This window comes from Anthonomus grandis, chromosome 1 (genome assembly GCF_022605725.1).
Source record: "Anthonomus grandis grandis chromosome 1, icAntGran1.3, whole genome shotgun sequence".
NCBI lineage: Eukaryota > Metazoa > Arthropoda > Insecta > Coleoptera > Curculionidae > Anthonomus > Anthonomus grandis.
The window spans coordinates 43,743,706-43,766,595 of NC_065546.1; the positions used below are offsets into that span (position 1 = coordinate 43,743,706).

General features: G+C 32.5%; 1 protein-coding gene across 1 annotated transcript; it reads right to left on the reverse strand.

Moving 5' to 3' along the window:
* Positions 1 to 1,012: 1,012 nt before the first annotated feature.
* On the reverse strand, positions 1,013 to 13,321 carry LOC126736109 (facilitated trehalose transporter Tret1-like). The gene is made up of 2 exons (XM_050440330.1): positions 13,080 to 13,321; positions 1,013 to 2,387 (listed from the first exon to the last, which is right to left on the reverse strand). Exons 1-2 carry the CDS (start codon positions 13,141 to 13,143, stop codon positions 1,063 to 1,065), a joined length of 1,389 nt encoding a protein of 462 aa, XP_050296287.1. The 5' UTR covers positions 13,144 to 13,321; the 3' UTR covers positions 1,013 to 1,062.
* Positions 13,322 to 22,890: the final 9,569 nt, after the last annotated feature.

The window sequence follows — 22,890 nt, forward strand, 5'->3', positions numbered from 1 at the left end:
CCACAACCGGTTAAGTCCGCGAGGTACCGCGCAAAAAGTTCAAATTTCATTCACAGAAAAATCCCACTTTCAAAGGGTTTATCTCAAAAAGCGCCCTTTCTGCATTGCTTCCCGTGGAGGGCTTTGACGTCAATGAGTTTCAGAAAATTCAGCTCAGTCAATTTTTCCCCATCGATCAAATACCCTGTTTTCACGAAAAAAGCGGTTTTTTCTGCACAAAAAAATCTGCACCATCACGTAGCGTCAACCTTCCTACATATAACGGTGAAAACCAAAAAAAAAATATCGCCATAGAAGCAAAGTTATTAACGTTTATGTGACGCAGGGTCCAAAAATCGCTCGATTTGTCACGAGCACATAATAAGAGCTTCGCTCTAATAATAGTTAGGAAAATATCTGTACATACATATTATAGGTATACCATATACTAAAAATACAATAGAAAACATTTTAGAATTATATTTATTTTATTTATTTCTTGAATAGATGTTATCAAATTGCATTATTTTAATTTAAATAAATAAAAAAAATTGAATGCTTAGCAGCCGAGGTTTGAATTAATTATTGAATTTATATATATACATACATATGTGTATACCCAATAAGAACTTCTAGAATTTTAACAAAAAGTTCTTTAAAGTACAAATGAAACAAAGACAAGGCGGTAGTAAAGCAACTTTGTAACAATAATTTCACCCTTTTTAATGAGCTTAATTACTTTATTCATCTTGCTATAAAATTCTTCAGCGTCTGTTTTGAAATCATGTATAAATTAATACACTTGACAGTTTTTAACGGCCCATATCGTTGCTTTTTGTACACTTACTTATTTTGTTAAAAATTAATTAAGTATATGTGATAGTACTTATTATTAAACTTATTAAGTAAAAAAAATATCCCAGTCAGAATGTTTAATCTAAATTAAACTGAAACACCGTAGGAATAAAACAGGATTGTCGTTGATATGACTGCAAGAAAGTAACTAGAAGCTCTATTCATATAAAAAAAACACTATTTTCTAATATTCTTTATTTACATAACTTGACAGAATAATTCACTATATTAAGATCTGCCGAGCATCTTCTGGATCTCTTGAAAACTCTTGCATTTGGTCTCTGGTAGGACGAGGCTGCTATAAAGCACCCCAAGGAGCATCACACAGGCAAAAACCCAATACGTATAAGCCATACCGATGTGAGCCAACATATAAGGAAAACACAAACAAACTATAAATGCACTAACGCAATTACTCAATGTTACCATGGTGGCTGCCACGGGTTTTACCTTGGAATGAAATACTTCTCCAATGAACAACCAGGGTATGTTCGACATACCAATGTTATATGACGTCATAAATAACATAAGACTGATAGTTGGCAGCCAGTTAATAGAAGAAACATCGTGTTGATTAACATAGAGATAGAAATATGTTCCAATCGAGATAAGACAGGTGCAGAGCGAGATGCTCGATGCCGTTAATAATATTTTTCTTCCAAGTCTGTCTACCAAGAATACGCTGCATAAATTACCTAGTAAACCTCCCAAAGATAACGTTGCAGCAGACAATGATGAAGGAATTAATCGGGCAGTTTGGTTAAAAATGACTTCTGCATAGCTTAAAATAGCAGTTATCCCTGACAGCTGCTGGATGACCATTAAACTAATACAAAGCGCAAGCGCTTTTCGGCTATTATAATCCCGAAAAACGTCAGTAAAATACACTTTTTTAGACATACGCGATTCTATCGTTGAAATGATATTAAGCATTTCCGTTTCCACGTCGTCCCTCTGTCTCAATTTTCTTAAACTTATAGCGGCCTGCTGGGGTTTCTGGTGCATCACAAGATCATACGGTGTATCGGGCACAAATAATCCAAAACATACATAAAAAATCAATAAGGGTATTAAGCTGACCAAGCTAAACCATTTCAAAGACATTAAAGGTCCCACTACGAAAGTAAATAAGTTACCTAAGACCGTGGTGGTACCTGGCAGTAGCCCCAAACTGCCTCTAATGCTATCCTCGGAAATTTCTCCAATAAACGGATTTAAGAGGCTGTAAATGCATCCAGTTCCAATGCCCATTAAAACGCGAGCGATAATGAAAATATACACTTCAGAGGCAAAAAGGCACATCACGTTTGAAGTGGTTTTAAACGTTATGGCGACTATTAACATGGTTTTTTTGGTAAAGCATCTTAGTCCGATCATGGTAACCAAGGGTCCAAAGATCATTCCCACATTAAAGGCGGAAACTATCCAAGTGGATTCTAGTTGGCTAGTTGGTCTTCCAATTGGATTCATTACTGGATCGTCCGATTGGAATTTTGGAATGAACGGCGATGCCCAAGCGAAGGACATGCCCATGGCGAAGGAAGCTAGAGAAGCTGAAACGAGGAATAATATAAATTATATTTAGGCCTAATATAATTACATTGCCTGAGAACTTGAATAATCCTAATAAAATAAGTTCGCATTTTTCGAACATAAATCATAATCTAGGTACGGCTGATCATGATGTTTTAAATTGTTATAGTGATAATAAGATAATACAGAACCCATTCAATTTTCTTTGCCTGTCAATGCAAAATATGCATATTTTGGGTAAACTTAGGTCTACAATCTAAATGGTGGTTCCGTAATTTTTGTATCTGATATGTATGTGGGAAAAACAAAAGTGCTATCAAAAATGAATAATTTGTCAGTAAAAAGTATTTTGAAATGTTGTGCCGTAAAAATAAATAACTTTGTTGTTTTAAATATTTATCGTCCATCGACACCATCTTTTAATTTTTTCCTTGAAATTTTATCAGAGGTATTGAGTAAAGCATTACAATTTTCAAAAAACATAGTTTTATGCGGAGATTTAAATATTAATGCTTCAGAAGAAATACCATCTAAGAAAAAATTGTTTGATCTCTTTTCTTCATTAAATTTAAATTCTTTAATAAATGAGCCAACTCGTGAATGTATAATTAATAACAAATCTGTTTCAATGATCGATTATGTTGTTACCAATAATGAATTTGTTCGTTCCACTAATTTTGAACCAGGATTTTCAGATCACTATGACCAGTTAATAAGTTTTAATATGGAATCCTTTAGTCCGAACTCCACTACCCTCTTTTTATTTAGGAATTTTAGCAGGAGAACTATGGAAGATTTTAAACTAAGCCTCGGTTCTTTTGTGAATGACTTGCTTAATGAAACTGATAAAACTAACTTAATATCGTCTTTCTTTGATACACTACTAAAACAAAGGGAAGAATGAGCAAACCTTAATTGGTTAAGAAAAAAAAAACGAGTAATGTCAGCGTTCATGCAAAGTACAACAAACTTAAACGAAAAATTCGACATAATATAAGGCGAGAAAAAATAGAGATAAACAATAAATTAATAAATGCTGCTAAAAATAAAACTAAAGCAAGCTGGGAGCTTATTAACAAACATAATTATAAACAGAGTAGAAATAGTACAATAAATAAGATAAAAACATCGGAAAAAACATTAACAAATAATAAGAAGATTGATTAATAAGATGAATTTGGTAAATATCTTTCTATAGATGTAAAGGATAAACTACAGATTTATTTTGATGCTCATCAATCTACCACATGTACTTATGGGAAGTATGTCCCTAACTCGATGTTTTTTATCAGTAGTTGTTCCAATCCTTAAAAGGGTAAACAAATAAGAAAATCTCATCCATTTTTCACAAAGAGACCGACGTATACAACAGACGAAAAACAATGAAAAACACAAAGTCACGGTCTCACAACATTTACTTAAAGCTACGAATAAAGTACTATGAATAGAGCGAAACACGTGTAGCTTTAAGTAAATGTTGTGAGACCGTGACTTTGTATTTTTCATTGTTTTTCGCCAAGGTAAACAAAGCAACATAGAAAGTTATAGAACTATTTTCTCTTGCTCAGTTTTTTTTCTCTGCTCAGTGTGTTCTCAAACATTTTTGAAAAAGTGATTCATGATTGATTTTCTTAATGCGAATAGTTTTTTGCTCTCACCAATACGCTTTCTCAGAGGCTTATCCACAGAAAGTGCTGGAGTAGAATTGACACAGTACATTTTTGATTGCATTGACAGAAATGAACATATAATTGTATTGCTATTTGATATCTCGCGAGCCTTTGATTCAGTGAACCCAACATTTGTGAGTAGGAAGTTGGAGACAGCCAAGTTAATATTAATTAATATTCCCTCAAGGAATATTAAGCCCAAAGTCATTTCTAACTAAAATTAATAATTGGTGTAAATCGAATAAACTAATGCTAAATCATGCGAAATCTGATATGGTTGAAATATATAATAAATATAGAGAGCCAAATAAATTTATTTTTAGTTTTGAAGGCAACTTTCTGTCGGGTTCAGAATCGTCTAGATTCCTAGGCATAACGATTGTCAAACACTTGGACTGGTCGGAACATATTAAGATTGTATGTAAAAAATTAAATAAAAGTGTCTATCTTATAAATCAACTTAAAAATTTAATTGATATCAAAGAACTGATGAATGTGTACTACAGTAGCGGCTCGTCAAGTAGGCTTAGCCTCCCCGTCAAATTGTAATGATTTAATAAAAATATTTAACAAAAATAAAAAAAGAAAATATTTTTTTTTCCAAATAATAAGTACCGGCTCTATAACTTCTAATACACTAATATAGCGCGAACCAGCCATACGTCATACTGTTAATTCGCCGCGACTCGCATCCTTTTTTAAACAGTTGTAAGAAAAGAGAGAAAGCTAACCGGCTTCATCCACATCGACACAGAACGTGTGCGAGAACGCGATACATTACGAAATAAGAAAAGCCATACGTAGCAAGGGAGGCAAGACTCCTCCAGCGGTCAAAATCCAACTTGGCGCCGACAAACGCCGTTTTCATCGCTCGAAATAAGGCGCCAAGGGAGGCTAGCCTCCGATCATCTGATTAACCTGATTTTTGTTTTGTTTTGAATTTTCAGCAGTTTTCAGTCGTTTTGATTTCGGTGATTGTCATGTCTTTTGCCCGCGAATTTTGACAAGGTAGGTGATTTTGGCTAACGGTTTTATTGATTAGTTTTGATTTTGTCGATTCATCGATTTAATTGTGCGGCCGGATTTCCCTCTATGTTAGTGTTTGGTACTTAATTTAAGGTATTTATCGTGTTTAATAATTTATTATTATGTGTATTTGAGTGATGCAAGGTAAGATATTTTTATTTAATGGCTTCTTTTATTAATCATCATATCATTTCTAATGTTTGTTTGCTGAAAGATGGACAAATTAAATGAAATCAAACAAGCTGAAGATTTAATAGACTGGCTGCTATTAAACAATTTTAGTTCATTCAGCTTTGATGCCAAATATTATGTTATTAAGACTTTGGGCAGGCCTCAGCCCCATTTAATTTCATTACGATTCAAAATGATATCATTGAAAGTTTGTCACATGTCGTCAATGAGCATATTTTCCAAGAAATTCAAGCAGTCCCTTTTTTGCATGGGAAATAGACGAGACTACGGATATTACTTGTAATTCCCAACTTTCGATTGTTTTTAGATATGTTAAAGACGGCAAGGTAGTAGAACGGTTTATGGGGTTTCATGATATTTCATCTGGGCGGACTGCAGACGATTTATTTAATCTCCTGGTTAATAAATGCGACAAATTTGATTTCAGACGTAAGCTAATTGCGCAAACATATGATGGGGCGGCAGTCATGGCGGGACATTTAAATGGCTTGCAAGCTAAAATTAAATCGATAGCGCCCTATGCACTTTTTACGCATTGCCATGCCCATGCATTAAACTTAGTTTTAAGCAAGGCATGCAATAATATTAAAGACTGTCGTATTTTTTTCTCCAACTTGTCAGGATTTTCTGCCTTTTTCTCCACCAAGTCCACCAAGAGAAGTCACATCCTAAATGAAATTTGCGATAGCCGAATGCCTACTTTTGCTGCTACACGGTGGAATTCTATATCAAGATCTGTGTTTTCAGTGCATACACATAAGGAAAAATTAATAAATGTTTTTGATTTTATTCTAAACAGTGCGGATTTTAAAAATGACGACCAAAGTATCAGGGAGGCAAAGGGTTTCAAGTATATTTTAACAGACCATAAATTTTCTTTTTTGCTTGAAACATTTAAACTAGTTTTTGAGCAAACTGACGTGGGTTTCTCAATTCTTCAAAATACATCTTCAGACATTAATTTTTCAAAAAATCGATTAAATAATTTGACTGAAATTTTGCAAAAGTTTAGCAATGATGAGCAGTATTTTAATAGCATTTTTGAAAAACTTGATGTTAATGTTGAGCCGCCAGTAAAAAAACGAAAATCTAATTTTGACTTGCCCGATTTGCGACAAAATTATAGCCAAATCTATATTGAAATGGACACAATAACTGAACAAATTAAGGTTAGATTCAGCGATCTTAGTAAATTAAATTACTTTGATCTATTAATGTTCGAAAAATGTCCATCCTACTCCAAAGATTTTCCCCAAAAATTACTGGATAATTTAGTAAACCAGTATCCGTTTTTTGATCCCATTCAATTAAAAAATGAATTAATTGTAACCTACAGTGACCATCAGACGTTTCAGAGTTGAAGTCTCCATCATCTGAATTATTAAGTTTTATGTTTGAAAATAATTTAAATGAGTGCATGCCAGAGCTGTATAAATTTATTAACATTGCTGTGACTATACCATAACATCGGCACCTGTAGAAAGAAATTTTTCAGCACTCAAAAGAATTAAAAGTTATAGCTGTAATTCCATGACCCAAATGCGACTAAGTAATATATCTCTTCTTTCAATCGAAAAAGAGTATATAAAAGAAATGACAAAAAATTACAAATTTTATGACGAAGTTATAGACTTCTTTGCTAATATGAAGAACCGAAGAATTTCCTTAATTTTCAAACTAAAGTAGAGTCCACAGAAAAAAATTAAAAAAAAAACAACAAAAAAATAACTGATGTATAATGGCTATAATGTATACATACAGTGCGAACGTAAAGATTGGAATAAATTTATTTAAAATTCAGGGGTATGTTCAAAAAAAAACGCTCGGACATGTCGATTTTTATTTTTAACTGCGGGTTTTCTTACTATAATTTTATGTATACAGGGTGGCCCAAAAATAAGTTACGGTCATCAACGTAATTTTTTTAAACGTAAACACCTATTTTTTATTTTAGATTTAGGTTCAACATTAAATTCTAAGTACATTTCATGTACCATGTCCTATACCTAAACTCGACCGTTGACGATTGAACACAATAAAAGGCTATTTTTGGAAGAGTTATTTATATCAAGCAACCTATCAGTTATTGTTTGGTTATTTACATTTGTGGTTGGTGTTTTTGATTGTTAACTTGTCACAATTTGTTGAGATCAAATAATTTTGAGTGAATTTAGTTTGATTTAGATGCCTAAGCAAAGTTTTGCTTGTGTTAATTTTATCAAAAGATAAAATTAAAATTTCAAAAAATGGTACGTCTTAGTGAGCGAGAACGAATAGAGATTTTGATGATGATTGGTTATGGAAACAGGATGCGCACGCAGATGGAAGTCTGTGAAATTTATCATGCCAAGTATCCTGATAGGCCACGTATATCTCAAATTACTGTCAGTAAAATAGAATAGAAATATCGGGATTTGGGTCATGTCAGGGATAATTATACGAAAGGTCGGTCAAGTATATCAGAAGAGAAGCAACTAAATGTTTTGCTGGCAGTTGAAGAAGATTGCCATAAAACGAATCGCAATATTGCGTTAGAAAATCAGATATCCCAGACATCCGTCGTTAAGTATTTAGGTATAAATAAATGGCACCCTTACAAAGTTCAATTGGTTCATGAACTAAATGAAGATGACCCAGATAGGCGTTTAGAATTTTGTGAGAGACTTATGGACTTGTGCCATGCTAATCCACAATTTTCAAAAAAGATTGTATTTTTTGATGAGGCAACGTTTTGTCTTCATGGTAGTGTAAACCGGCAAAACTGCCGATATTGGGCTACTGAAAATCCGCACTGGATGATGGAGTGCCACAGCCAAGTCCCTCAAAAAGTAAATGTTTGGGCGGGGGTGATTGAAAACAGGGTTATAGGGCCCTTTTTCTTTGAAGGATACTTGAATGGTGAGAGGTATTTAGAGTTTTTAGAAAATGACTTGGTTCCATGCCTTGCCACTTTATACCCCGATCCAGAAGACCCGGATATATTAGATAATTCCTTATGGTATCAGCAAGATGGAGCTCCAGCCCATTACACTCGTCCCGTGCGCCAGTACCTGGATACCGTTTTCCCTGGACGTTGGATTGGTCGGAGGGGTGCAATTGAATGGCCGGCCAGATCGCCGGATCTGACTCCTTTAGATTTTTTTTGTGGGGGTACCTTAAGTCCAAAGTTTATGTTAATCGGCCAAACAACATTGAAGACTTAAAAATTAGAATAACGGAAGAAATAAGATTGATAGAACCTTCTGTTACCGATAACGTTTTACAAGAATTTCAGCATCGACTGGGATATTGCCAAGAGGTTCGTGGCAGCCATTTTCAACACTTAATAAATTAATTAAAATATTTTTATGTATTTTTGCTTGATATAAATAACTCTTCCAAAAATAGCCTTTTATTGTGTTCAATCGTCAACGGTCGAGTTTAGGTATAGGACATGGTACATGAAATGTACTTAGAATTTGATGTAGAACCTAAATCTAAAATAAAAAATAGGTGTTTACATTTAAAAAAATTACGTTGATGACCGTAACTTATTTTTGGGCCACCCTGTATACATAAAATTATAGTAAGAAAACCCGCAGTTAAAAATAAAAATCGACATGTCCGAGCGTTTTTTTTTGAACATACCCCTGAATTTTAAATGAATTTATTCCAACCTTTACGTTCGCACTGTATATGTATGTACAGGGTGGCCAAATAAGAATGCGAGGTACTGTATCTGGGAAACTATTCATCGTAGAAGCTTGCGATAAAAAAATTTATTACTATAATGGCCAAGAGAATGACCTGGAAAATATTTTCAAGTTTCTAAAATGGCCGCTAGGGGGCGCAACTGCAATCTTGAATCTAGAAAACTGATGTTTCTGTAAATTTTGCTGAATTAACGTAACAAAAAAATAGCTGATTATTAAAGTAGAGACTAATCCGAACCTTTTTTATTTGAATAGTTTTGCTGTATCTCTAAAAATAAAGTGGTGGGGGGTGTTCAAAAGTTGGCTTAAAACACACCCTGTATACTAAAACCGCCTTAGCCGATTTTATCAAACTTGGGCTAGTTGAAAAGAGCTATTATTAAGCTACGAATATTATTATATTTCATGTTTTTTTAGTTTTACATCTCGCCGCTAGAGGGCTTTTTTCGGCTTTCTGACACAATTGACTAATTTTCTCAAAAAACTTAAATGCAATGGTATAAATTTTTTTATACAAAAAAATAGCTTAATGACGCCTAAATATGCTTGCGAAAACCGCATCTTAATATCTTTATCCTAACCTAAAATTTAGGTCAAAGAAAATTTTATATGGAAATCCCTTAATATTTATAAAAACTACAAAATAATTTATTTCGAATTTCTTTTATAATGTAAGTTGTGGCCCTATAAAGGACCGATTTTAAAAAAAAAGGGTTTTAATGCCCCCGTAAATGCTCGAAATGCTGACCATCACGCTCTATGCATTGCTAAAGCCTCTCATGGGTAGATAGAACTGCAGCTTCAATTTCGGCTCTCGGTATGCTATGTATTGCATTACGAATGCGGTTTTTCATATCTTCTCTAGTCGTAGGCTTAGTCTGAAATACAATGTCCTTTAACCGTCCCCATAAATAGAAATCAAGACAGGTTAAGTCTGGGGATCGCGGAGGCCATGGAAACAGGCTTCCTCTTCCAATCCACCGCTGTTGAAAAATGTTATTAATATGCTCTCGCACATTCCTAGCAAAATGTGCTGGACAACCATCCAACTGCAAAAACAAATTTTGCCGGACTTCCAGTGGCACATCTTCCAGCAACAACGGTAATTGATTTACCAAAAAGTCGAAAAAAACATTGCCATTTAGAGATTGCTCAAAAAAATATGGTCCAATAATGTTGCCTCCAAGTATACCACACCACACATTTAAACTCCAGCGCCCTTGGTGCTGAACTTCACGCAACCAATGCGGATTTTCTGCAGACCAATAATGCATGTTATGCAGGTTGACTCTACCGTAAAAAATTTAAATAAAAAATCTCTGTCCTCGCGTATCATGCCTAATATCCAATGGCAATAGTCCAACCTACGGTCAAAGTCTGCTTCTTCCAATGCATGATGTAAATTAACATGATATGGGTGCATTCTATAAGTAAATTAAAAAAAAAAGCTGAACTTAAATAAATCCATATATGGCGATGGCTATTAGAATTAACCTATTGTCCTTCAAAATATTTTGAATCGTTGTCCTTGATATGCCTAATTCAAGAGATAATGCTCTTGTGCTAACATGAGGATTTCCTTCAATATATACAATATAATATAATATAATATAATATAACAAGATATCGAGTTGCGGTTTTCGCAAGATTATTTAGACATCATTTAGCTATTTTTCTATGAAAAAAAATCATATCAACGCATTTAAGTTTTTTGAGAAAATTAGTCATTTGTGTCAGAAAGCCGAAAAAAGCCCTCTAGCGGCGAGATGTAAAACTAAAAAAACATGAAATATAATTATATTCGTAGCTTAATTATAGCTCTTTTCAACTAGCCCAATTTTGATAAAATCGGCTAAGGCGTTTTTAGTATACAGGGTGTGTTTTAAGCCAACTTCTGAACACCCCCCACCACTTTATTTTTAGAGATACAGCAAAACTATTCAAATAAAAAAGGTTCGGATTAGTCTCTACTTTAATAATCAGCTATTTTTTTGTTAGGTTAATTCAGCAAAATTTACAGAAACATCAGTTTTCTAGATTCAAGATTGCAGTTGCGCCCCCTAGCGGCCATTTTAGAAACTTGAAAATATTTTCCAGGTCATTCTTTTGGCCATGTTAGTAATAAATTTTTTTATCGCAAGCTTCTACGATGAATAGTTTCCCAGATACAGTACCTCGCATTCTTATTTGGCTACCCTGTACATTGTACATAATAAAGTATTATCTTATTCGCTTGGACATAAACATGTATATTATATTTTTATTTTAGAGTTTTAAAACCTATTCCTACTACCTATTTGTTTGTGATATAAAGCAATAATAACCAAAGCTTTTTCCAAAGAAAATATGTTTTTATTTTGTTCTATTCAGCATATAAAACCATAACATGGTTTTGGCTAGAACAGAGTTTTTTATTTATAAAATATTTTTTGTACATAAATATGTATGTATGTATGTATATAATATATTATTTTAAAGCTTATTTATACTATTTACATTATAAGCTACTTAACCAAAGTTTTTAACAAGGAAAATATTTTTACGTTTTTGTTATATTTTGTATATAAAACCATTACATGGTTTTGCTAGAGTCGAGTTTTTTTTTATTTATAGAATAATTTTGTAAATATGTAAATATTATTTTTTATACACTTTTAGAGAAGAGTTTATTATATTTCTTGTTTTTTAAAAAAATATTTCAAAAATAATATATAAAAAGTACCTAATAATTAAATATTTAACAAAATTAATTATGTATATATAATTATTATTACATTAGAATACCTAAAATAGGCAATATTGAAAGTAAAATCGAACACGACTTGTAAAACGATTTTCAAGACTAACTTTTAACGAGAATTAGGTAAAAAGTGGGCGTGGCATGCAAAATTTTTCACACTACACTTATCCTTTAGCCTCCCCTTTCCAAAAACTCACGAGCCGCCTATATAGCTTTGTTTACAGTGTATTGGGTTACTGCATAGTATTATGGGGTAGGGCCATGCATATAGAAAGAGTGTTTGTGATTTAAAAACGTATAATTAGGATTTTATTTAATATACCATTCAGACAGTCTTGTCGAAGAATCTTTGGGGAGAAAAAGATTTTAACAGTTGCACCCGCAACTGTTAATAATTTATTTTTATTAATTTATATTTTAAAGGTTCTGCAAATTATATTTAAAAATAAAAGTAAATTGATTACATTAGGTGATCAATATCAGCACAATACTCGTGGTAAAAACAACTTACTTCTCACTAAGCATACTTACCAATTTTATAAAAAATCTCATTTGTCTTCTGAAAACCATCTTTTTAATTTGTTACCTATAGAAGTAAAATTGGCAAAATCGCTACTAAATTTTAAAACTAAAGTTAAAACACTGCTCTTCAGCGATGTTTTTTATATGGTTGAAGAGTTTGAACCTTCTGGAGAAGAACTTAAGCCATAGGTTATATTTTCCTTAACAAATAATTTTGTTCTTCCCTTAAAGTAATCAAGTTTTCGTTCTAATTATAGCTGTAGTACAGCGCTTTGTGAGGTAACTGATCACCAGTTCATCAACCCTTGTCATGCTGTTTTTTTGCTACAAGATACTTAAGAATCAATGCCTACTCTAACTGCTTAACAAGGTAGTATTTAGAGTTAACATACATCAGACTGCTATTAGCTCATAACGCTTATTTTCTTATAAGATTGTATAGCGAACAAACATATAGCTGACCTCTCGCTATCCATATAAAAAAATCCATATGTTTCCGAAATAAAATAAGAAATAGACTCATGCTTCAGTAATATAGTTCTTAACATAGATAACACGTACATAGATAACTGATAAATATACATTGTTCTTATTTTTTTTACTCATAAGTCGGTATAAAGATGTGGACTACTAACCATTATTATTATTATATGTTGACATTTGAATTAGGTATAATATTAGAAAAATATATAATTTAAGCGACTTTCATAGAATTTAATTATTTAAAGTAACCATATGATACTGCTAGTTCTAACCTAAGGTTGGCTTATGCGTAAAATACTGTTCTTTATTAATTTATAGCATAATCAAATGCCATTCTAAACGTATGTAAATTAAATTAAATCTATGGTTAATGATAATACAACTTACCAGTTAATGCAGCAAAATAAATAAAAATATTCTTTTCACTGGGTTTTCTTTGTTTGTCAGTCATTTTCGAAAAATTTTGTTGTGAAAAAGTGAGAGATACAGTCTAGTTACTAGGTAAATAATTACTAGACCACCTATAACTAATACGCAAAATATGCATAAGTTATATAAGAATAAAGAAATATTTATGTTTTATATGGGATAGCGAAAAGGTATTGTAATAAATGGCTGAAAAAGATTACAGTACAGGCTTTTTGTTTAATAAAGGCGATCAAAAATTTACTTTATTTATATAATTCACGCAGCGTAAATCAAATATGCAATTTTTATCTACGTTCTGTTTAAATAATTATGTTCTTTTTTTAAGCCTGAAAAAAGTGATATTTTTTTTTAATGGTAAATTTTGATTGATGAGGAATGTTTTTTAAATGGGGATATCTATTTCTTACCATTTTTTTCCAGGATATCAAAAAAAATCTATTAAAACAAACAGGATGATAATTGCGGATAAGTGGTTTTACTGTTAGAAATGTTTGTTTTTAGACCCACAATTTTGGTTCTTCGAGCTGAATTTATTTTAATTTAAAACATTTTTCGCTGCATATTTTTAAAATCTACCTTAATACCTTAAATAATCCAACGAAATTTTTATATGCCTATGACTTCACTACAAGAACAGTGTCATCTGCGTACGAGATTAGTTAATAATAAAAGATCGTTAATGTATAAAGAAGATAGTAGCGGTCCGAGAACAGTACCTTGCTGTACACCATATTGCACCATTTTATAAGTACTTAGCTCATTTTAATTAGGGTATTTAAAGGTAATAATATTTCAAGAACTCGATTACTGGATAATGTGAGTAACCAAATTTTAATAATTATTGTGAATTGAAACATAATAATTGCATGACTTTGACTGTTATAGATATAAGTTTGATTTTATTATAATTTTCTTGTTGGTAATTTCAAAAAAAAATAAATTATTAAAAAATGAAAACAATTTTTCCATTTCTACTATTTTTAACATTTAGTTCTAAGAATTTCAAAAGCTCAAATAAAAACAAAAATCTACATCCAAGGATAGAAATATATCTACACAACAAATTTAAAAAAAAATTTGTAGTACTAATATTTTTCATATACAAATCTTTACCAACAGAATAGAAGTAATCCTTAAGAAAGAGGACAACACCTTCTTTGTTATATTTAGACCTGTAAAATCTATTAATTAATGAATAATTTGGCAAACTTATTGTTTCAGGTTGTTTTTTTGCCATCCAGTGCTCGGAGTTTCAGGAGATGCACTTCCAGAATACCGATTTTATTTCTGAGATATTGGATATTTTCACGAAATATTCTTATTGTATTAAATTAATTAGCCTTAAATCTATTATGTCACTATGATTGCTTCAAATTGACATTATCTAGATTAAGCTTATTTTTTTCAATATTTAAGGCTCTTTGGAAAACTGCATATTTCTCAACATCGTAAACAGAATGGCAGACATCAAGCGACAAATTATTACATTTAAACATATTAGATCTACAATTACTAGAAGGATAGACAGTTATTAATATTAACGACGACGATATATATATATATATATACAGGGTGACAATTTCAAGAGTAGCCATGGCTTATAATTTTTAAACCGTAAAAGATATAAAAAAATGCTTAAAACCGTTTCTATAGTAACAAGGGGGAACCAAAATGATGAATTTTTTAGGGATATACTATCATCCCCCTAACCCCCAGAGCCACCCCCTTAAAAATTTTAAATTGGAAGGGTAGTCGAGTGATACCTTGTTTGAAAGGTCTATTAATTCCCTATATTATGCGACCCTACTTATAATAATCAATGCATTTATTTTAGAGTTATGCCAATTTTAATATTTTATTAAAGGTTATTTAAGTGTTTTTTAATTTCTTATAAAATTAACATATTTTGAAAATGTCATAAAATATTTAACATTTGAACATTAGTACAAATGGTTAAGGACTAGGAAAACACTCTGCAATATTGCGTTTATTCTATTTTTAAAACAATAAAAATCTGCATTGAACTTTAATTGTTTTATTAAATGCTCAAAGTGGCTTCCATTATTTTGCAAGCAAAAGTACAATCTGTTTTTAAACTCTTGACGAACATTTCTAAAAACTTCAGTTGTTAATAATCGGCACTCTTGTGTAATTCTTTGTTTTAGCTCCTCAATGGTGGCAGGCTGCGTTTTAAAAACGACCGATTTTAGGTGACCCCAAAGAAAAAAATCGAGAGGGGTGAGATCTGGCGATCTTGGCGGCCACTCAATAGGTCCTCTTCTACCAATCCATTGGTCTGGATAATGATTATCTAGCCACTCTCTAACAGGCAATACATAATGTGGTGGGGCCCCATCTTGTTGAAAATGCAATAAATTTTCATCAAGAACAAGATCTCCATTTTCATCCCTTTGGTTTTCCAATTCCGTTATTACTAAAGGCTCAACAGTTGTTTCTAACATTTCAGCATAAATTTCTCCATTTAGATTATCATCAATAAACAATGGCCCAATTATATTATTCCCTAGAATTCCGGCCCACACTTTTATTTTTTGGGGATATTGGGTGTGCCCTTCCCTAAAAATATGGGGATTCTCATCACTCCAGTAACGGCAGTTTTGCTTATTAACGTTACCGTTTAAATAAAAAGTGCACTCGTCACTGAAACAAATGTTTTTTATAAAACGTGGCTCATTTATTATTTTTTGGGTCATTAATTCGCAAAATTCGATCCGCCTGTCTGGATCGTCATCACCAAGTTCTTAAACAATCTGTAGCTTGTAAGGATGGAATTTATTAATTTTTAATATATTTCGTACTGATTCACGAGACACTCCTGTGGCAGCTGCTGCTTGACGAGTCGACATACCAGGATCCATAGCAAAATGCCCAAGAACCTCAATCTGAGTTGCTTCATCCAGTATTCTTGGCTGATTTTTCTTTATATTACCTACAAACCCAGTTTCTTCAAATTTTCGTACCAACTTCTGGATGTAATAATGCCCAACCTGCTTATCTGGGTGCCTCTCATTAAATATTGTGGCACTTCTACGAAAACAGCGATTTTGAGAACCATAAATAAATATCATTTCAACTCTTTCGGCGATCGTATAAACCATTGTAAAAATAAAACTAGAGCAGTGAGAAAACTTTAAATCACAAAAAGAACCACGATATTACTAATAAAACCAAAAATTGAACATTTTAAGGCAAAATTTAAATAAACAAAAAACAACAAATATTTCGAGAATGGCAGGCATCGAAAATTTTCCTTTTTTTTACATCGCCAAATACCATTCCGACAATTCAATAATTTCAGTATAAGTGTACTATTTATTGGAGTTTTGTTTTGGCTTTTAACAATTCATTTTAGTATCAGAATAAATATTTTTATTCTGATAGTAAAATGAATTGACTAACATTTAAAAGGACATACATATCTCGGAAATGGTTGCATTGATTTTAATGAGTAAGACGGCAAAATATAGGGAAATATAGACCTTTCAAACAAGGTATCACTCGATTACCCTTCCAATTTAAAATTTTTAAGGGGGTGGCTCTGGGGGTTAAGGGGATGATAGTATATCCCTAAAAAATTCATCATTTTGGTTCCCCCTTGTTACTATAGAAACGGTTTTAAGCATTTTTTTATATCTTTTACGGTTTAAAAATTATAAGCCATGGCTACTCTTGAAATTGTCACCCTGTATATATATATATATAGTCAAGTCAAGTAATAAATTTAGATCTAGAAAAATTGCTACTCCTTAAATCTCAGTGGAGCAAGTATATGTAGAAGTAAATATTTGCAAGAAGTCATTTGTTTTTGGTGGAGTGTATATTCCACCAAGTGCTACACGCGATAAGTACGAGTTACATGGGATGTCAGTTCATGAAATCTGTGAAAGCTACCAACAATCATCGGTGCTGGTGTTCGGTGATTACAACCTACCTGAGGCGGTTTGGTCAAATGATGTTGATGGGGTTTGTGTAGCTTGCAATGAACACTATCCAGCCCGAGTATTAGCTGAAATGTTTTCTTATCATAATATGTTTCAATACAATAACGTACCAAATAACAGAAACACATTTTTAGATTTAGTATTTTCTGGTTTGCATAATGTTAATATTTCAGCTGCTGTTGACTGCATTTTTAGTAATAGTTTGCACCACGTTTCTTATCATATTAATTAATATTCAAACTGACTCATCTTCATTAATCCTTAATGAATTTTATTTCGATTTTCGGAATGCCGACTTTGGAGCTATTAACTTTCATTTAGGGGCTATTGATTGGAGTATGAATTTTGATGGTGCTGCGGGTAAGTTAAATGACATTTTACAGGATTGCCTTGATTTGTATGTTCCTAAAAAGAGACTAAGGTTTTCATCTTTTCCTAAATGGTTTAGTCATTTACTTAAAGACTTAATTTGTAAAAAGAAGGCTGCACACTGCACCGCACAAAATATACGTCTACTCTCTCACCTGACTCTTATGCTCGTTTTTCGACCCTTAGATCTCGATGTAAAGTAGAACACGATCGTTGCTTTAGTGAATATATTGGTAAAGTGGCGAGGTCAGTGGTGGATGATAGTCGTTACTTTTGGAGGTTTGTCAATGACAAAAGAAAAAGCAATGCATTTCCAAATTCGATGTTTTTGGGCCGGGAAATGGCAGAGTCTAGGGAAGCAATTACTGATTTGTTTGCAAAGTTTTTTGCTACAGTTTACGACAACTCTACTTATCCCATTCTTGATTCTCTTAAATTTGGTTCCCAGAATATTATTGTTGGACGCTTCACTCTCTCGGAGGTATTCTCTAAGATCCAGAAATTACCTAACAAGTTTATCTGTGGGCCAGGTAATGTACCTACTGTCTTTTTAAAGAACTGTATTAATACAATTAGTAGGCCTCTCCAGATGATCTTTAATATGTCTTTACAGGACTCTACCTTCCCAGAAGCTTGGAAGCACAGTTTCATCATGCCGATATTTAAGGCTGGCAATAGGGAGGATATTGCCAATTATCGTGGAGTATGTATTCAAAACTCATTGGCCAAATTGTTTGATAGTTGGGTTTGCGATCATCTAACATGGCAATGCAAAGGAATCATTAGTGAAAAACAGTCAGGATTCTCTTCTGGGAAATCCACAACCAGCAGTTTGGTTCAATACGAGTGTGATCTGTTGGGGGCTTTGGAGGGAGGGATTCAAACTGATGCGGTCTATACCGACTTCTCCAAGGCCTTCGACAGGGTGAACTTTGGTCTCTTGCTGGCCAAGTTGGAAAGTGCTGGTTTTCTGATAGGAAGAACTCAGAGTGTGAAGGTGCATGGCTGTACTTCTGCTCCTACTAATGTAGTCTCAGGGGTTCCTCAGGGATCTCACTGTGCCCCTCTGCTCTTCAATCTATTTGTGAATGATATTGTTAATGTGATCAATCATAGCTCTGTAAGTATGTTTGCTGATGACCTGAAGCTCTACATGCAGATTAAGCAGGTGAATGATATAGCCAAACTTCAGGAAGACCTTGATGCTTTGTGTGAGTGGTCAGTGATGAACGGATTGAGGCTCAATATTTCCAAGTGTTGCTACATATCATTTCATAGAGGTTCGAAGAGATTCAATTCTACATATAGTATCCTTGGTGAGTCCTTGCAGTATGTGAATGTAGTCAAGGATTTGGGCGTGTGGTTCGATGAGCATCTGAGATTTGTTCATCACATCTCTAAAATAACTTTAAAGGGACTAAGAGTGTTGGGTGCTGTAAACAGGTATAGTTCACATCTCTCTCTGCAAGCCTATAGACTCCTTGGTATGTCTCACTGGTTAGATCTAATCTTGAATTCTCTTCAGTAGTGTGGTCTCCTCTATATCAGAATTCAATAGATATGATTGAGAGAGTACAAGATGGATTTTTACGGTGTGCTGCATTTAGAATGGGTATTAGCTTTGACGAGTACCATCGTGAGGACATGAGAGTAAGACTTAACCTGGATACATTGGCCAAAAGGCGTGTGAACGCTGATCTTTGTTTTGTCTTTAGGCTGGTTAATGGCATGATTAATGCTCCTGACCTTATTTCTAAAGTGGGTCTCAATGTTCCAAATAGAACTCTATGCAATTTTGACCGTTATCATGTTCCTATGCACAGAACTGAATATGGCCGTCATTCTCCTATCGATAGATCTCTGAGTGTCTTAAACGCTCATAACATTGATTTATGTAGTAGTTCACTGTCCGTTTTTAAGAATAGCCTGAGCAGACTATGGCTGTAATGGTGTCAACTCAGTTCTTAGATATATATATATATATTTATATAAATTGTATCAATTCACTAGGTTAGGTTAAGTTATCTATTATGTAATAATCTTAAATAATAATTTTGATAATTTTTTTGGGGGTGTCAAAAATTGTTTGCATAGTCGATATATATATATATTAATGTACGCGTGTTTTTGAGAGCTATAACTTTGCTATTTGAACAAAATTTGTGGGATTTTTTCTAAGAAAGTTATTGATTTAAACCCAATTTTTCAAAACTTCACCCCCTTCTTACGTAAATCAACTCGGATGAATTCGCTTCTGTAAAAGAAAAGGTAGCTCTCATTTTTCTGAGCAATTTATCTCATGGAGTCAAAGTTGTAAGTGCAAAGGGGTAGCGCCAATCCAAGACCATCCCCTAAGAAAACCCCCTAGGAATTTTTGTTAGCATTTTTGATTTTTGCACTCTCTCAACCCATATGAGCCGTTCAGCGGAAAAGTGGTCTAACTCCCTTAAAGTAGAAATTTAGAAAATTGATATTTTGCATCTGGATGAATTAAAAAATCACAGTAAGATATTCTTTACTTTTTTGTACATATTTATAATAACCCTGTACTTAAATTTCATATGGTAAACATTTTTACTGATTGCGCCCATTAATTAAATTTTTGCCGCCCAATGTCATTCTTCCAGTAAGTTTTTTTCAAAAACATAGTGGAAAAGTGGTATAACTTGGAGAGTTATATCACTTTTCCTCGTAAAAGTTAACCAAATTTCACAAAACTGATGAACCAAAGAAAAATAATAGCTGTAGTATGTTTACTATGATATCTATTACTGATAAAAGTGTTCAAAAAATATAGAACTTGAAGAGCAAAACATTACTACTACTTATCTTACATACTAAACTTACAGTAAGGAGAGTAAAAAGTTATTAAACAAATTAATCTTTATCAGAATCGGATAATGGACCACTGTCAACAGCATCTTCTTTTGTCAGTAAGTCCAGGAAGAACTGATGCTGAATCCGGGGAATCCACTGAAGAAGTTCTATCATATCTGTTTTCTTAGCTACAGTAAGTGATCTATACACTACGTACCATAACACTAAAAAAACCTGACTAAACAAGAAAAAGCGAGTTTAATAGGACCTGGCGCGACATCGGAACAGCATGGTGCCTTGACTTATACCACTATTCCAGCGAACGAATCCATTATGTTGAGAGGAATAACGTTAGGAAGCTCTTACCTTAGCTAAGTTAAAATTTTGACTTATACCAGTTTTCGACTGAATATATTAGACCAGTAGAAACATAATTAATGGTATAATGCAAAAATTAAAAAATACTGACATACCACTTTTCCTCTGAGCGGCTCATATAATTTACTCTCAAAATTTCATCCTCTATCTAATTTTTGCATCCAATCGATCATTTCTAATGACAACACGACTGTACTATTTGTTTGAGCCACGAGATATAAACATTTTGTCCCTTTTCCGAAATTTTATTTTTCAAGAATTTTTTTCGACTTCCAATCACAATTTTTTAAATTTTAAATCTATTTTAGGAAAAAATACAATAATCCTAGTATCGTTACATTTTACTTTTCAAACAATTTAATTATTAAATTTTTAAATCTGCATCCATTTCAATATTTTATTGGTGAAACATTAGATTTTTTCATGCAATGAATTCAAATTCCATGTTTAACACTAAATCTGAATGAATAAATGCATATTTTTTCGTAACAAAATCCGCATTAAAAGTACATTAAATGCGGTACAAGTCTCCATGTTTCCTTTCAAGTCCATTAATCCCCGAAGTGAGGCACGCAAGTAAATACCTTCCGTGCAAGGAGAGACCGTTTACAGTAAATTATTAGATTAATTACATGTGCGCGCACCGCCCATATATAATTTCGACTTTTTCATCTGTTGTAAATAGGTGTATAAGCCACGGTGATGCACTGTGACCCCCGTAAACCATCTGACCGCGGAGTGGCTTCCACTTTTTACCACTACGGAGAATTTCTTGCTTGGCCGCCAGCATGTTCGCCAGCATTTCTTCTTCTTTTTGCGAAAATCTCTTTTCATTCCTCGCAGGTGCAAATTGAATTGACCCCAACCAGGAAACTAGTGATTTACTGCGGGGTTTATTGGCATTTTTTTCACCTTTCACCAACCGTTTTTATGAGGGGCGCCACCAGTAACTAAAACTTGAAGAAGAATGACAGTCATAAGGGTCATATTTTGTGCCTCTCTTTCTCTTGTCTTAATAGTCTAGCATATGAATGCTATTCAAGTTAATCGGCCATAAGAGTTTTTACACGTGAAACAAATAATATAATATTCAGTGCATCCGTAAAGTAGCGGATAAATTTAATAAAAATGAAATAGATCGTTTCTGAAAAAAATGCCCGAACCCGTCGATCTTAATATTTGGTTTTTCTACATGGAAATTAAATATACAGGATGACTCAAGAAAAGATATGACGTCATCAACATGTTTTTTAAATGGAAACCACCATTTTTTAATGCAGAATCAGAGAAAACGCATTTTTTTACAAAGGATATGGTACAAATGAATAGTGGTTACGTAAGTATTTAGATAAGATTTTACTTAAATCAAAGGTATGGGCCTAATTGTTTACATATTTAGAAAAAATGTATATTAAACTATCTCACAGTGAAAATAGTATAACATTTTTATATAAATCCAAAATTAATAATTTAATACCAAAATGCTTAAGATTATACACATTATACAAAAATAATAAAACACATAAAATCTTAGAAAGAGCAAGTAAAGCGTTATTAAGAAAAAGAATTCAATTTCATAGATATAATAAAATTAATTTAAATAATAAAATACAAAAATTAAAAAATACCTTATTTAATTTAATTAATCAAGATAATTTCAATCATATATGTTTCTGTATAAATCATAGTTATTTAAATAATTTTCAAAAACAAAAACAAATTCACATAAATAAAATAAATCTACTTTATAATGAAAATATAAATCAAGAACGTTTAAACACTAATAATAATGATTATATAAATAAAACTGTTATTAATAAGTCAAATAGAGTTTTATCTGATACAGAAAAACTTTCTAAAGGTCTCAATTATTCAATTACTCCAAAAATTCTGCCTAAATTAAATATCATTTCAGCTATAGAAAAGGCAACGAAAGACTTACCAAGGGATTAACAAGATGAATTTAGAATTAGGACAAAGATAGAAATTGAAAAACCAATTAAAGTTCAACAATATTTAAACTCTTAAATAATTTAAACTCGTATTAAAAGCTTGTGTCTTTACATTAAAAGTGTTAAATCCGATAACACTATTAAATTACTTTCAGCCGATAAAGGTAATACTACTGTTCTTTTAAATGTTAACACTTATGAAAATAAATTAAATTTAATAATTAATGATGGTAATTATCCTAAATTATCTAAAGATCCTATAGAAAAAATTGAAAAACAAATTTATAATTT